This window comes from Triticum urartu, unplaced genomic scaffold (genome assembly GCF_003073215.2).
Source record: "Triticum urartu cultivar G1812 unplaced genomic scaffold, Tu2.1 TuUngrouped_contig_5523, whole genome shotgun sequence".
Classification (NCBI taxonomy): Eukaryota; Viridiplantae; Streptophyta; class Magnoliopsida; order Poales; family Poaceae; genus Triticum; species Triticum urartu.
In genome coordinates this window covers 943-12,673 of record NW_024116205.1, presented here as the reverse complement: position 1 = coordinate 12,673, position 11,731 = coordinate 943, and the positions used below count along the sequence as shown (strand labels likewise).

General features: G+C 49.8%; 2 protein-coding genes across 2 annotated transcripts; both read left to right on the top strand.

Annotated features, from left to right (window-relative positions):
* Positions 1-208: 208 nt before the first annotated feature.
* Positions 209-1,644, top strand: LOC125529329 (peptide chain release factor 1, mitochondrial-like; the record flags this gene model as incomplete). Its single annotated transcript, XM_048693742.1, has 5 exons — positions 209-283; positions 377-454; positions 573-731; positions 944-1,039; positions 1,111-1,644. Coding segments are annotated over 5 exons (597 nt in total), but the record flags the coding sequence as incomplete, so codon positions are not given.
* Positions 1,645-6,752: 5,108 nt separating this feature from the next.
* On the top strand, positions 6,753-11,226 carry LOC125529330. The gene is made up of 7 exons (XM_048693743.1): positions 6,753-7,084; positions 7,938-8,209; positions 8,368-9,019; positions 9,112-9,311; positions 9,384-9,628; positions 9,735-10,565; positions 10,635-11,226. Exons 2-7 carry the CDS (start codon positions 7,938-7,940, stop codon positions 10,898-10,900), a joined length of 2,466 nt encoding a protein of 821 aa, XP_048549700.1. The 5' UTR covers positions 6,753-7,084; the 3' UTR covers positions 10,901-11,226.
* Positions 11,227-11,731: the final 505 nt, after the last annotated feature.

Here is an 11,731-nt window from a genome sequence, read left to right as displayed (position 1 = left end):
CGCCGGCAGCCGCACGGCTGTGCGTTGTGGCGTCGTCCGGGGGCGGCGGAGAGGGGGACGGCCGGATTTTTAGTGGCGGCGGCTAGGTTTTGCAGGTTCCGCCCGAGTCGCCCACACGGGAGCGACGCGGGGGCGCTAGGTTCTAACTTGCATCTTGTACATACGGAATCCCTCTGAAGTTCTAACTTGCATTTTCTTCAATACATAGGAAGCTAGTGGGACCATTTCAGGTCCTGGGGTATACGGGAAGCTTAAATTTGAGAGTGGCATTCATAGAGTTCAGGTATGAAAAGTTAATAACAAGCCATTTTTCTGTTATCCATCAAATTGGCCTTCTCATCCTTTCAGTTATTTGACTAAACACAATTCATGGCAGCGAGTTCCAGTAACTGAGAAATCTGGACGTGTGCACACTAGTGCTGTATCAGTCGCTGTTCTTCCTCAAGCTGATGAGGTCGGAATTGGCTATAGCCATTATTTTGATAGAGCCTTTTTCTTCTGAAGTTCTTTCTTTTCATCCCTGCAATTTGTGGCATGACTAGTAGTTCTAAACATGGCTTCTGCAAGTGCAGGTTGATGTCCAACTGCGTAATGAGGACTTGAGAATTGATACCTACAGATCAGGTGGCTCCGGAGGCCAGTCTGTCAATACGACTGATAGTGCTGTTAGGATAACTCATCTTCCAACTGGAACAGTGGTTGCAATACAAGATGAGAGATCACAACATCAGGTTGGAAAGCCATAGGTTTCCCTTTCAAGTCAGAAAATGTATACTTGTGTGGCCCATCTTTTTTGGCTTGTCCATTCATAGCATTGATGTCATTAGCATAAATCCATAAACTTAAAAAGATTGCTTCACTCCCAATGAACTGTCTGTACATCTCATGCCCATTATTATGTGTTGATAAATGAGTCTGCTCCATTAATTTTATATCTCTGTAGAACAAGGCCAAGGCTCTCAAAGTTCTCCGGGCAAGACTATATGAATTGGAAAGGCATAGGCTCCATGCAGACCGGTCGAAGCTCCGATCAGAGCAGGTACCTCACTATTCGTTAGCTTCCCATATCAATGCAATTGATGGGATCACTAAGCCCTAACCTTCTGGTAGATTGGAAGTGGTGACAGGTCCGAGCGCATCAGAACATACAACTTCCCGCAAGGACGTGTCACCGACCATCGTGTCGGGGTCACGCACCACTCCATAGTGGACGTCATGGAGGGAGAGAGCCTGGACGTCTTCATCGAAGCGCTGCTGCTGCAAGAAGAGATGGACGCAATTGCTTCGTTTGCTTCATGAGCCCTAATTTTTGTGGATTTCTTCCTGGAGTGACAAACCACATCATAAACACACAGAACACTGAACCAACGAAGAGAGGAAACTTTAGGATTCACACAGTGTATTGTTCGGCTGTTCTGAGTTGACATGTTTCTCCGATCCTTGTTATCTCGGGTTATGGTCTTACGGTCATTTGCTGTCTTGTCATTGTTTTGTGACTGACTATTGGTTCTGATATTTTTCCCCGTGTAATTTTCTTTGGGGTTACTCCCAGATTTTCTGCGGTTACTTCTTTATAGCAAAAAAATGCCCTGGATCTTTGGCCACCTTTGAACTGAATTGAAATGCTAAATTCTCTTAAGAAAACTATATTAATGTGGAACCTGAGGGAGAGAAGATCCTGGGCAATGGGGGATTTGTTTGTTTTGCGTAGGCCATATGGCAAGGTAGGGCAGCCGCCTACCTTGATTTTGTAAACAATAAAACATGTATGCATACAACTTTTACTACTGTATTATTTTGAGGATCATGCAACTTTATTCAAGGATATTAAGAGGTGCAGATACATGATCTTGTGGCATTCCCAGCCAAATATGACGGCCGTAATCTTCTCTTTTTTTTTGAGAAAACTTCCAGTTTATTCATCTTTAATCTTGACATTACAATGCATACTAGAAATAATAAAAATTACATCCAGGTCCGTAGACTACCTACGTTAATCTATCGGCTTCAAAGTTTTTTTTTTCGAAACGGAGGCAAAACTATTTGCCTGATTGATTAATTAAGAAGAAGAGAATTGCTCGGTTAATTTACGAAAAACCAGGCGAAAACCGATACAGACTCCCAAATGCGGACTACTCGCAAAGTAGGAAACACCAAAACCGCTTAAGCGGCCCTCTAAACAAACAACACCCGCAACCCTCAACACTTGAAAAACACAATGAAACTCCTAACAAGCACACTAACGAAAACTGACCACCCTCCATCATGAAACCACGGACGCCTTTCGGATGGCGCCACACTTCTTGTTTTTCTTCTTCTTTGGTTTCTCCTTACTTGCATCTTCTTTGCAGGGTCACTTGTCTTGCCAGATGTCGGCTGGTGAGCCACCCATTTGTCAAGAAAATCGTAAAACCCATTGAATTTCTTGGTGTCGTTGTCATCAACCAAGGGGCTCGTGGGAACAGGCACCAACCAACTGGCAACATCAACATCATCGACCTGAGGAACCACTGACAGAACATCCTCCACCGCAGGAACCAGCGACACAATCGACTTCGGCACCTTTAGTTGCTCACATGATAGAGATGAAACATGTTCCTTACACAACGTCGTCGATGAGTCCACCTCCAATCGCTCCAAGGACATAGGCGAAGCAAGGTTCGGACATATATCCCGAAGCTCGGGCATGAGTTGCAACACCGGAGTCGCAAGCCCGACGATGGACTCGCCCACAGCGGGAGGCAACGCAACGGAAGAAGCAGACACCGATGGTGAACTGTCCCGAACACGAGGAGAGAAACAACCATAGGGCTCTGTCCCCCGGACCTCCGTGGAGTCAACAACTGCCACACCAAGAGGCTGTAGTGTGGCCTGCAACATAGCCGGCACAAGGGAGAGCCTACTCAAAGCAGCCTCTGCCCGCTCCAGGAAGCTCTCAATTCGTGCCTGCTAGCCTTGAAGCAACCCGGTCTGATCAGCAAGGGCGGTCTGAAGCACCATAGAAGATGGGGTTGTCGGGCTAGCAGAAGCAGAAACCACAGACGCCCAAGACCCACGGCGAAGCGCAGTGAGGGGGAGCGTGGATTTCATTTGGCCCTCTCTTAAAGGAGGAGGTGGATGTTGTTGGGTGCCAGGGCGAGAGACGGGCGGGACGACATGACATGCCAATGAACTGAGAGGACGCCATGGGTTGCGTCAGTTGCACGCACGATGACCGTTCTCCAAGCAACGAGAGCATCGGAAGGGATCTCTACAAACCGCATCACGGTGGCCACGGACGAGGCATCTACAGCAGCAACCGTGAAGCCAAGCGGGGATTGGCCGTGGAGCCAGAGCCAAGGCCGGCGACGCCAAACGACGTCGGCCCCCCACCTTCACCCATCCTAGATCCGAAGATGCCTCAGGAGCAGTAGCAACAACAACAACAACAGCCGGATCGCTCACCCTGCTGGAGCATCTGGCAGCCAATGGCGTCAGCTGGGTGAGCTCCTCGTCGTCGTCAATGTTGTAGACTTCATCAGCGAGGGAAACCCACGACACGGCCAGCGGCGGCCGCGAGGCCCGCACAACGGCGTCCGGAGCGAGCACCTCCTTGGAGCTCTGAGAGCCCGGCCGCGCCGGAGCAAGCGCTGAAGGCAGAGAGGGCTCCTCCCCGACAGCAATGGCCGTGACGACCGGGTCCAGTATATGTAACAGTAGGGGCTGTGGGTGTAACAATGGTATTGATGTCCTCATCACCCAGAGTAAAGAGTTAATGCTTCAGAAAGACTGTGTCTCGGTCATCCATTTTTCAAACACCGTGTAGTGCGAGAAATCCAACGGAGGAGATCGATTCTTGTGGGGAAAAGTGCACAAACTTCTGCAGAGTGTACAAACTAATCATGGTTAGCCGTGTCCCCGGTTATGGACATCTTGAGTATCTGGTTCTTGAATTATTGTTTTTTTCGAAATGGAGGCAAAAATATTTTCCTCATCGACTAATTAAGAAGAAGAGAATTGCCCAGTTATTTTACGGAAACCTGGCGAAAACCGATACAGACTCCCAAATGCGGACTACTCGCAAAGTAGGAAACACCAAAACCGCTTAAGCGACCCTCTAAACAAACAACAACCGCAACCCTCAACACTTGAAGAACAGAATGAAACTCCTAACAAGCACACTAACAAAAACTGACCACCCTCCATCATGAAACCACAGACGCCTTTCGGATGGCGCCACACTTCTTGTTTTTCTTCTTCTTTGGTTTCTCCTTACTTGGCATCTTCTTTGCAGGGTCACTTGTCTTGCCAGATGTTGGCTGGTGAGCCACCCATTTGTCAAGAAAATCATAAAACTCATTGAATTTCTTGGTGTCGTTGTCGTCAACCAAGGGGCTCGTGGGAACAGGCACCAACCAACCAGCAACATCAACATCATCGACCTGAGGAACCACTGACAGAACATCCTCCACCGTAGGAACCAGCGACACAATTGACTTCGGCACCTTTAGTTGTTCACATGATAGAGATGAAACATGTTCCTTACACAACGTCGTCGATGAGTCCACCTCCAATTGCTCCAAGGACAAAGGCGAAGCAAGGTTCGAACATATATCCCGAAGCTCGAGCATGAGTTGCAACACCGGAGCCGCCAGCCCGACGATGGACTCGCCCACAGCGGGAGGCAACGCAACGGAAGAAGCAGACACCGATGGTGAATTGTCCCGAACACGAGGAGAGAAACAACCATAGGGCTCTGTCCCCCGGACCTTCGTGGAGTCAACAACTGCCACACCAAGAGGCTGTAGCATGGTCTGCAACATAGCCGGCACAAGGGAGAGCCTACTCAAAGCAGCCTCTGCCCGCTCCAGGAAGCTCTCAATTCGTGCCTGCCAGCCTTGAAGCAACTCGGTCTGATCAGCAAGGGCGGTCTGAAGCACCATAGAAGATGGGGTTGTCGGGCTAGCAGAAGCAGAAACCACAGACGCCCAAGACCCATGGCGAAGCGCAGTGAAGGGGAGCATGGATTTCATTTGGCCCTCTCTTGAAGGAGGAGGTGGATGTTGTTGGGTGCCAGGGCGAGAGACGGGCGGGACGACAGGACATGCCAATGAACTGAGAGGACGCCATGGGTTGCGGCAGTTGCACGCACGATGACCGTTCTCCAAGCAACGAGAGCATAAGAAGGGATCTCTACAAACTGCAGCACGGTGGCCACGGACGAGGCATCTGCAGCAGCGATCGTCAAGCCAAGCGGGGATTGGCCGGGGAGCCAGAGCGCCCCCCCGGAAGGGGGCCTTCTTCGCCTTCCACCTAAGCTGCGCAGGAAAGGCCCAAAGCCAATCCCAGGGAACAGTAAAGCTTCATAGGGTCTTTCTGTCCAGGTGCAGGTAGTCCGCATCTTCACAGACATGTCTATTTCACCGAGCCTCTCTCCGAGACAGTGCCCAGATCGTTACGCCTTTCGTGCGGGTCGGAACTTACCCGACAAGGAATTTCGCTACCTTAGGACCGTTATAGTTACGGCCGCCGTTCACCGGGGCTTCGGTCGCCGGCTTCCCTGTCATCAGTTCACCAACTTCCTTGACCTTCCGGCACTGGGCAGGCGTCAGCCCCCATACATGGTCTTATGACTTTGCGGAGACCTGTGTTTTTGGTAAACAGTCGCCCGGCCGGTGACGCCGAACGACGCCGGCCCACCACCTTCACCCATCCTAGATCCGAAGATGCCTCAGGAGCAGTAGCAACAACATCAGCAACAGCCGGATCGCTCACCCCGCCGGAGCATCTGGCAGCCAATGGCGTCAGCGGGGCGAGCTCCTCATCGTCGTCAATGCTGCAGACTTCATCAGCGAGGGAAGCCCACGACACAGCCAGTGGTGGCCGCGAGGCCTGCACGACGGCGTCGGGAGCGAGCACCTCCTTGGAGCTCTGAGAGCCCGGCCGCGCAGGAGCAAGCGCTGAAGGCAGAGAGGGCTCCTCCCCAACAGCAATGGCCGTGACGACTGAGCAGGGGCTCGCCACAGGCAGTAGCGCCCCTTCTAGCAGGAGCTCCGGAGGGGCCACAGAGACCTTGAAGGCGTGCGGTGGAGGAGTCCGCTGCAAATCAAGATCCAGGACGAAGGGCGCCGCCAGGAGCAGAGGAGGTGGTGGTGGTGGCGGCTCCAGCTCAAAGAAGACGAGCGACGGAGCAGGGAGGGTCGTCCGGAGTTCGCAGGTGGCCGAGGATGCGGCGAGCAGCCGGGCAAGGGTCGCCGGCGCCGGGGAAGGCACCGAACGCGGCTGGGATCTCATGCCCTCGTCATGCACACCCCGGGTGCAGGAGAGTAGGGAAGAGTTGAAGGAAGCCGGATCCAGGAGCTGCGGCCTCGGAGGAGGCCGGATCCGGGGCTCGCGGAGGTGGTCGGAGCGGCTGATCCGAGCGGCGGCGGCCGCGTGCTCACGCGGCATCGGACGCGGTCACGGTCATGTTGAATTTCTAGACTTTGAGGATTTCATTTTTGATGGTGTTCCTTGGGTGCTCGCGTAGGCTTCTACCTTGGTGAGTGTACTGGCACGCATCAAAATCATTAATACGTTGGACAATCTCCCGAACAACTGAACAAAAGTAGCACTTTATCCTGGACGTCTCTGATTACATTCCAAACAGTCCAAAAACTACATACAGGCCAAAGGCCGAAGCTTGTCGACACGGCAGGGCTTCAAAAACTGTAGGATCCGTGACCCAGGAACTCGCCCTGATCAGTGCGGCCGCAGAACAACGTTTACCAGCTACTCCAACAAAAAAAACGCGAACCTTGAAGAAAAACAAAGGAGAAATCCCCAGCGGCCTGCGAGCACGAGGCCTCCCCTGCTCCCCGCAGCATTCGCAGCCTCCGAAAACTACCCCAACCCAAAACCCCAGCGCCCCCTTCCCAAACCCTAGCCCCTCGGGCGGCCGGACGGCCTCCTCGCCGGCCCGGCCAACACACCGCGGAGGTGCCGCGGCAGCCCGCCACTCGCCCGGCCCTTCCGTCGCCGGCGCCTCTTCCGCGCCGTTCGCCCCGCAGGCAGGGCAGGCTGCAATCCGCGCTCTGCATTCCGGCAGACCTCTCCAGGCGCCAAGGTAAATTAGGTTCCAATCCGACGTCTGAGGCCGGAAACGCCTCCGGTTGCCATGACTTTAGTTAGGGGCGGCGAGATGATTCTTGCGAGGCTTCCATGGAGATTCTGTTTAGTTGCTCAGGGTAGAGGTGCTGAGCAGCGCCAGTGAGGTGTTATCTGTTTGACTTTAGCTTGTATCTTGACAATCCCCGTGTCATCCTGCCTTGCCTCATGAATTTGCCCCTAGGAAGAGACATTTTGTTTACTCGACGGCCGATTGATTCATGCTATGATCTTAGTGTCGTTTAGGATGTCACGCCCCAATTCGATTCGGTTCCGATTCCATGGCAGCTGTGTGATTTGCATCGTGCCTCTGTTTGCGAGAATGTCATGTGGGAACAGAGTCATGTTGAATAGCAATTCCGCACATATCTCTGCTTTTCTCAGCTTTTCGGAAATTAGCCCTTGATTGCCGTGTCTGACAAACATTTTATTATTGACATAGATGGAGGAAAAGGGACAATCTACATGGTTGGTCACTAGTCATGTCTAAGTTGTTACAAACTAGACCGAGGTTTCATACTTCTGTTTTTCCAGTGCGTGAAGGCTGTGGCTCACTTGTATTTAGATTTTGGAATGCAACTACGGTCTTGTTCCATTAGATCACAAACTACACTTGAAAACGTGTGCACAACAGGACACATCTGACTGTAACATGCATGGTTTGTTTAATCTTAAGTCTATGATGTCCTCTCTGAATGGACCAAAACTTCTCCATCCATGTCTCAATAAAAAGAAATAGATGTGACATTGTCATCTTCTAGCTATTTGGTTTTGTTTTCATCCTTTTAAGGGCGATGACTCTGTGCTTGCAGATGACCAGGTGGGATGAAATTCTCACCCTTCCAGTTCAGAACCCAACCATATTGGAGTTTTCAGCAGCAGATATCACGTGGTCCATGGTGGAGGGCTGGAAGGACTCAATGGACAGGCTTGCACTCATTCCGTTTTCTAGGGTGGGTGATTTTGTCAGAGGAGAATCAAACAACAAAGCATGCCCGACAAGATTCCACGTTGAGGCACGGAGAAGGCGTTCTCCAACCATGACCTGCAAACCAAAAGTCGACGGGATACTTGAGTATATTCTGTAAGTAAATGGAAGCATGCCTAGTGTTTATGCATCACATGTTGTGTGAGTGGCTGGTTGTGTGCCTTGTCCTTGATGCTTTTGGCTTTAGCTGTTTCCTAGTTGAGATGCTAGAATTTAAACAGAATATTTGAATACGGCGACACCATTCCATGCAGGTATTGGTGTTCTTTTGGTCCAGATGATTATAGAAAGGGTGGTGCTGTCCGGCCTAGCAGATCCTCTTGCGGAAAGAGGAAAACACCCGCTGGTCGCCCTAATACAAAGAGGGGGTGTGTTTGCCATTTTATTGTGAAGCGTTTGATCGCTGAACCATCATTGGCTCTTGTGATATATAACCACAACAAGCATGTAGATAAGAAAGGCACACCATGTCATGGTCCCATGGACAAGATGGCTGTAGGGACGAAGGCAATGTTTGCACCTTACATATCGGATGAATTACTTCTTGAAGTTATGTCTTTGCTCTATGTTGGTATTCCTGTCGAGACCATAATGCAGAGACATACTAAAATGGTTGAAAAGCAAGGAGGACCATCAAATCGTGATGATCTTCTTACTCACAGATATGTTAGGAGGCTGGAAAGAAAAATGCGGCGTTCTGTTTATGAACTTGATGATGACGATGCTGTTAGTATGAACAAATGGGTTGAAAATAACCAGGACTGCGTATTTTTCTATGAAGATTTTTCTGATAATGATACCTTTGTCTTGGGCATTCAGACAGATTGGCAGCTACAGCAGATGATTCAGTATGGCAACCGCAGTTTACTGGCTTCTGATTCAAAGTTTGGAACAAACAAGTTAAAGGTCTGTCAATGTCATCTGGTTCATTTTTTGTTTTCTCATAGTACTTTAGTTTGCTTGATTTCTTAGTAGTATCGTTGTTTGCCATTTTGCAGTATCCTGTACATAGCATCCTTGTTTTCGACCAGCAGAAAAATGCAATTCCTGTTGCTTGGATCATCACTCCCAATTTTACACATGGTGAGATACATAGATGGATGGGTGCTCTATATGATCGAGTTCGTACAAAAGACCCGATGTGGCAGTTGGGTGGCTTCATTATTGATGATCCCTTGACCGATATGCGCACTATAAGGTAACTAATGCTTCTCTGCCAGTGTACTGCTTCCTGGGTTTGTGGTGCCTGAGTATATTGCTTGCTGAACAGGGAAGTGTTTCAGTGCCCGGTGTTGATTTCCTTATGGCGTGTCCGTCACGCTTGGCATAAAAATTTGATGAGCAAGTGTTCAGATTTTGAGAGGCGTTCAATGATGGCTAAACGACTCGGGGAGGCAATATCCAGCATCTGTAGAGGAAATGGTGATATAGAATTATTTCAGGCCTTCCTGGAAGATTTTATTGATTGCTCTGGCTTTGTGGACTACTTCAAAGCTCTATGGCTTCCAAGACTTGGTTGGTCCATGTACCTTGCTTTTCTAGCCAAAATATCTGGATTTTACTTGTTACAGGGTATTTGATAAGTTCTCTTATCCAACCATTTAATCTCAATATCTTCCAGGGGCATGGACGGACATCTTGAAGACCAACCCGTTGGCTACTGCTGAGGTAGCTTCAGCAATTGAGAGATACCATCACCTGCTAAAACTTCGGCTGTTGAATGAGGCAGATGAAAGCATCTACCAGCGTGCAGACTGGTTGGTTCATAAGTTGGGTACGAAGGTTCACTCGTACTGCTGGCTGGATGAATTTTCTGGGAAGGACAGCTTCTCTCGTTACTGGAGGAGTGAGTGGAAAACTGGTCCAAACCCATGGCAGCAGGGATTGCAAATTCCGGATTCTGATATTGTAATTGAAGGCAACTGTGCTAGAGTGGTCTGCCAGAAACACAAGGAGAAGTCCCATGCCATACTGAACCCAGGTTCTGAGCTTGCATTGTGTGACTGCAGCTGGTCAAGGAAGGGAAACCTTTGCAAACATGCAATGAAGTCGGCAAAGGTTTGCCGTGACAGGGGATTGGCACCGCCATCTTTGGCGCTGCTTCGCTACTACCAGGCACTGGCAAATGTTGTTCATTGCCCACCCAGTGACTCTGTGATATGCGACCATGCAATCGCGGTGGCAGTTTCTGTGAGAACACAGTTAGATGCGTTGCTTTCCGCCACCAACGGCAGTTCTCCAGATACCTCACTTTTCAAGGGTCCACAATCAACCAGTGACAATGAACCCAGAGAACTTGATGTTCGGGAAGCCCACATTGAAAATGGCAGTGAAGTTCCCGCTGACGAGGATAGCGATGAGGACAGTCCTGCTTGCAAGAAAAGAAAGCCTAGAGGACCATCTGATGAAGACGAAATCGCTACAGCGACGCAAGTTTCTGAAGCTGAGAGCAGTCAAGCAACTTCTATACGGGAACTTGATCGATCTCAGGATAGTCCTGCTCCCCAGGAAAGAACGCAAGTTTCTGAAGCTGAGAGCAGTCAAGCAACTTCTATACGGGAACTTGATCGATCTCAGGATAGTCCTGCTCCCCAGGACAGAGTGCGCAGAGAAACTTCTGACGGGTATGAAGGAACTGCAGTGATGGAAATTTCTGATGACGAGGAAGAAACTGCAGCGGTGCAAATCACACAACCTTCTGAAAGTGAGAACAGTCAAGCGACTTGTGTGCAGGAAGTTGATCGCAATCAGGATAGTCCTGCTCGCCAGGAAAGAGGGGGCAGATAACCTTGGGACGGTGATGGAGGAACTGCGACGGTGCAAGCTAGCGATGGCGACAAGGAAACTGCAGCTGCTTAAAGAAACTGATGGACTGAATGATTCTTCTGTCGAGGTTAGATTAGCTGATCGGATAGATGGGACATGACGCCTTAGGCCTCTCGTTTCTCGTCTGAAACCACCAGTTTGTTTGTGCGGTTTGTATGTTTTCAGCTACCAAAACTTCATGCTTACTGAATGAAGTCAGGCAACACGCAACCAATGCTTATCCTTGTAGCGGATCAGGGAACCATGTGAATAAAGCGCAACAATCTCATGTACGTGGTTTACAATCACATGAGCTTGTTACTTTGTCCCCTGTATTACGACGATTTTCCCCAAATGATGGGCAAATCTGAATTGCTGCTGATGGAGGTTATGTTAATCTTCTCTTCCCGCAGCGTGCTCGTACTGGGAGCGAGCAAGCTCGAAATAACAAGCCGCTTCATGGCAAGAGTGCATACATCTACTAAATTTCAGCCGACACGACTCATAACCTTCACCAAACTGAACTTTCATGGGCGTGAAACGAGCCTCGTGTTCTACCCGAGCTCCCCAACCCAAACACCAACAAAATCAGGACAAATCCCTCAATCAATACTTGTGGAGTACGACAATGGAACAAATGATTCGAACAGTTCTTTATTGACGATGAATGAACGCTTATATACAATGGCAACAGTCGCCTCTAAGGGACGCGATGGTTCATCGAGATGCCTTCCAAAAACTGCCGTGATCGGTTGCTGGCCACACATGTGAGAAGGAGCAGGGACTATCCCCTAAAAATCGTTTTTAACATGT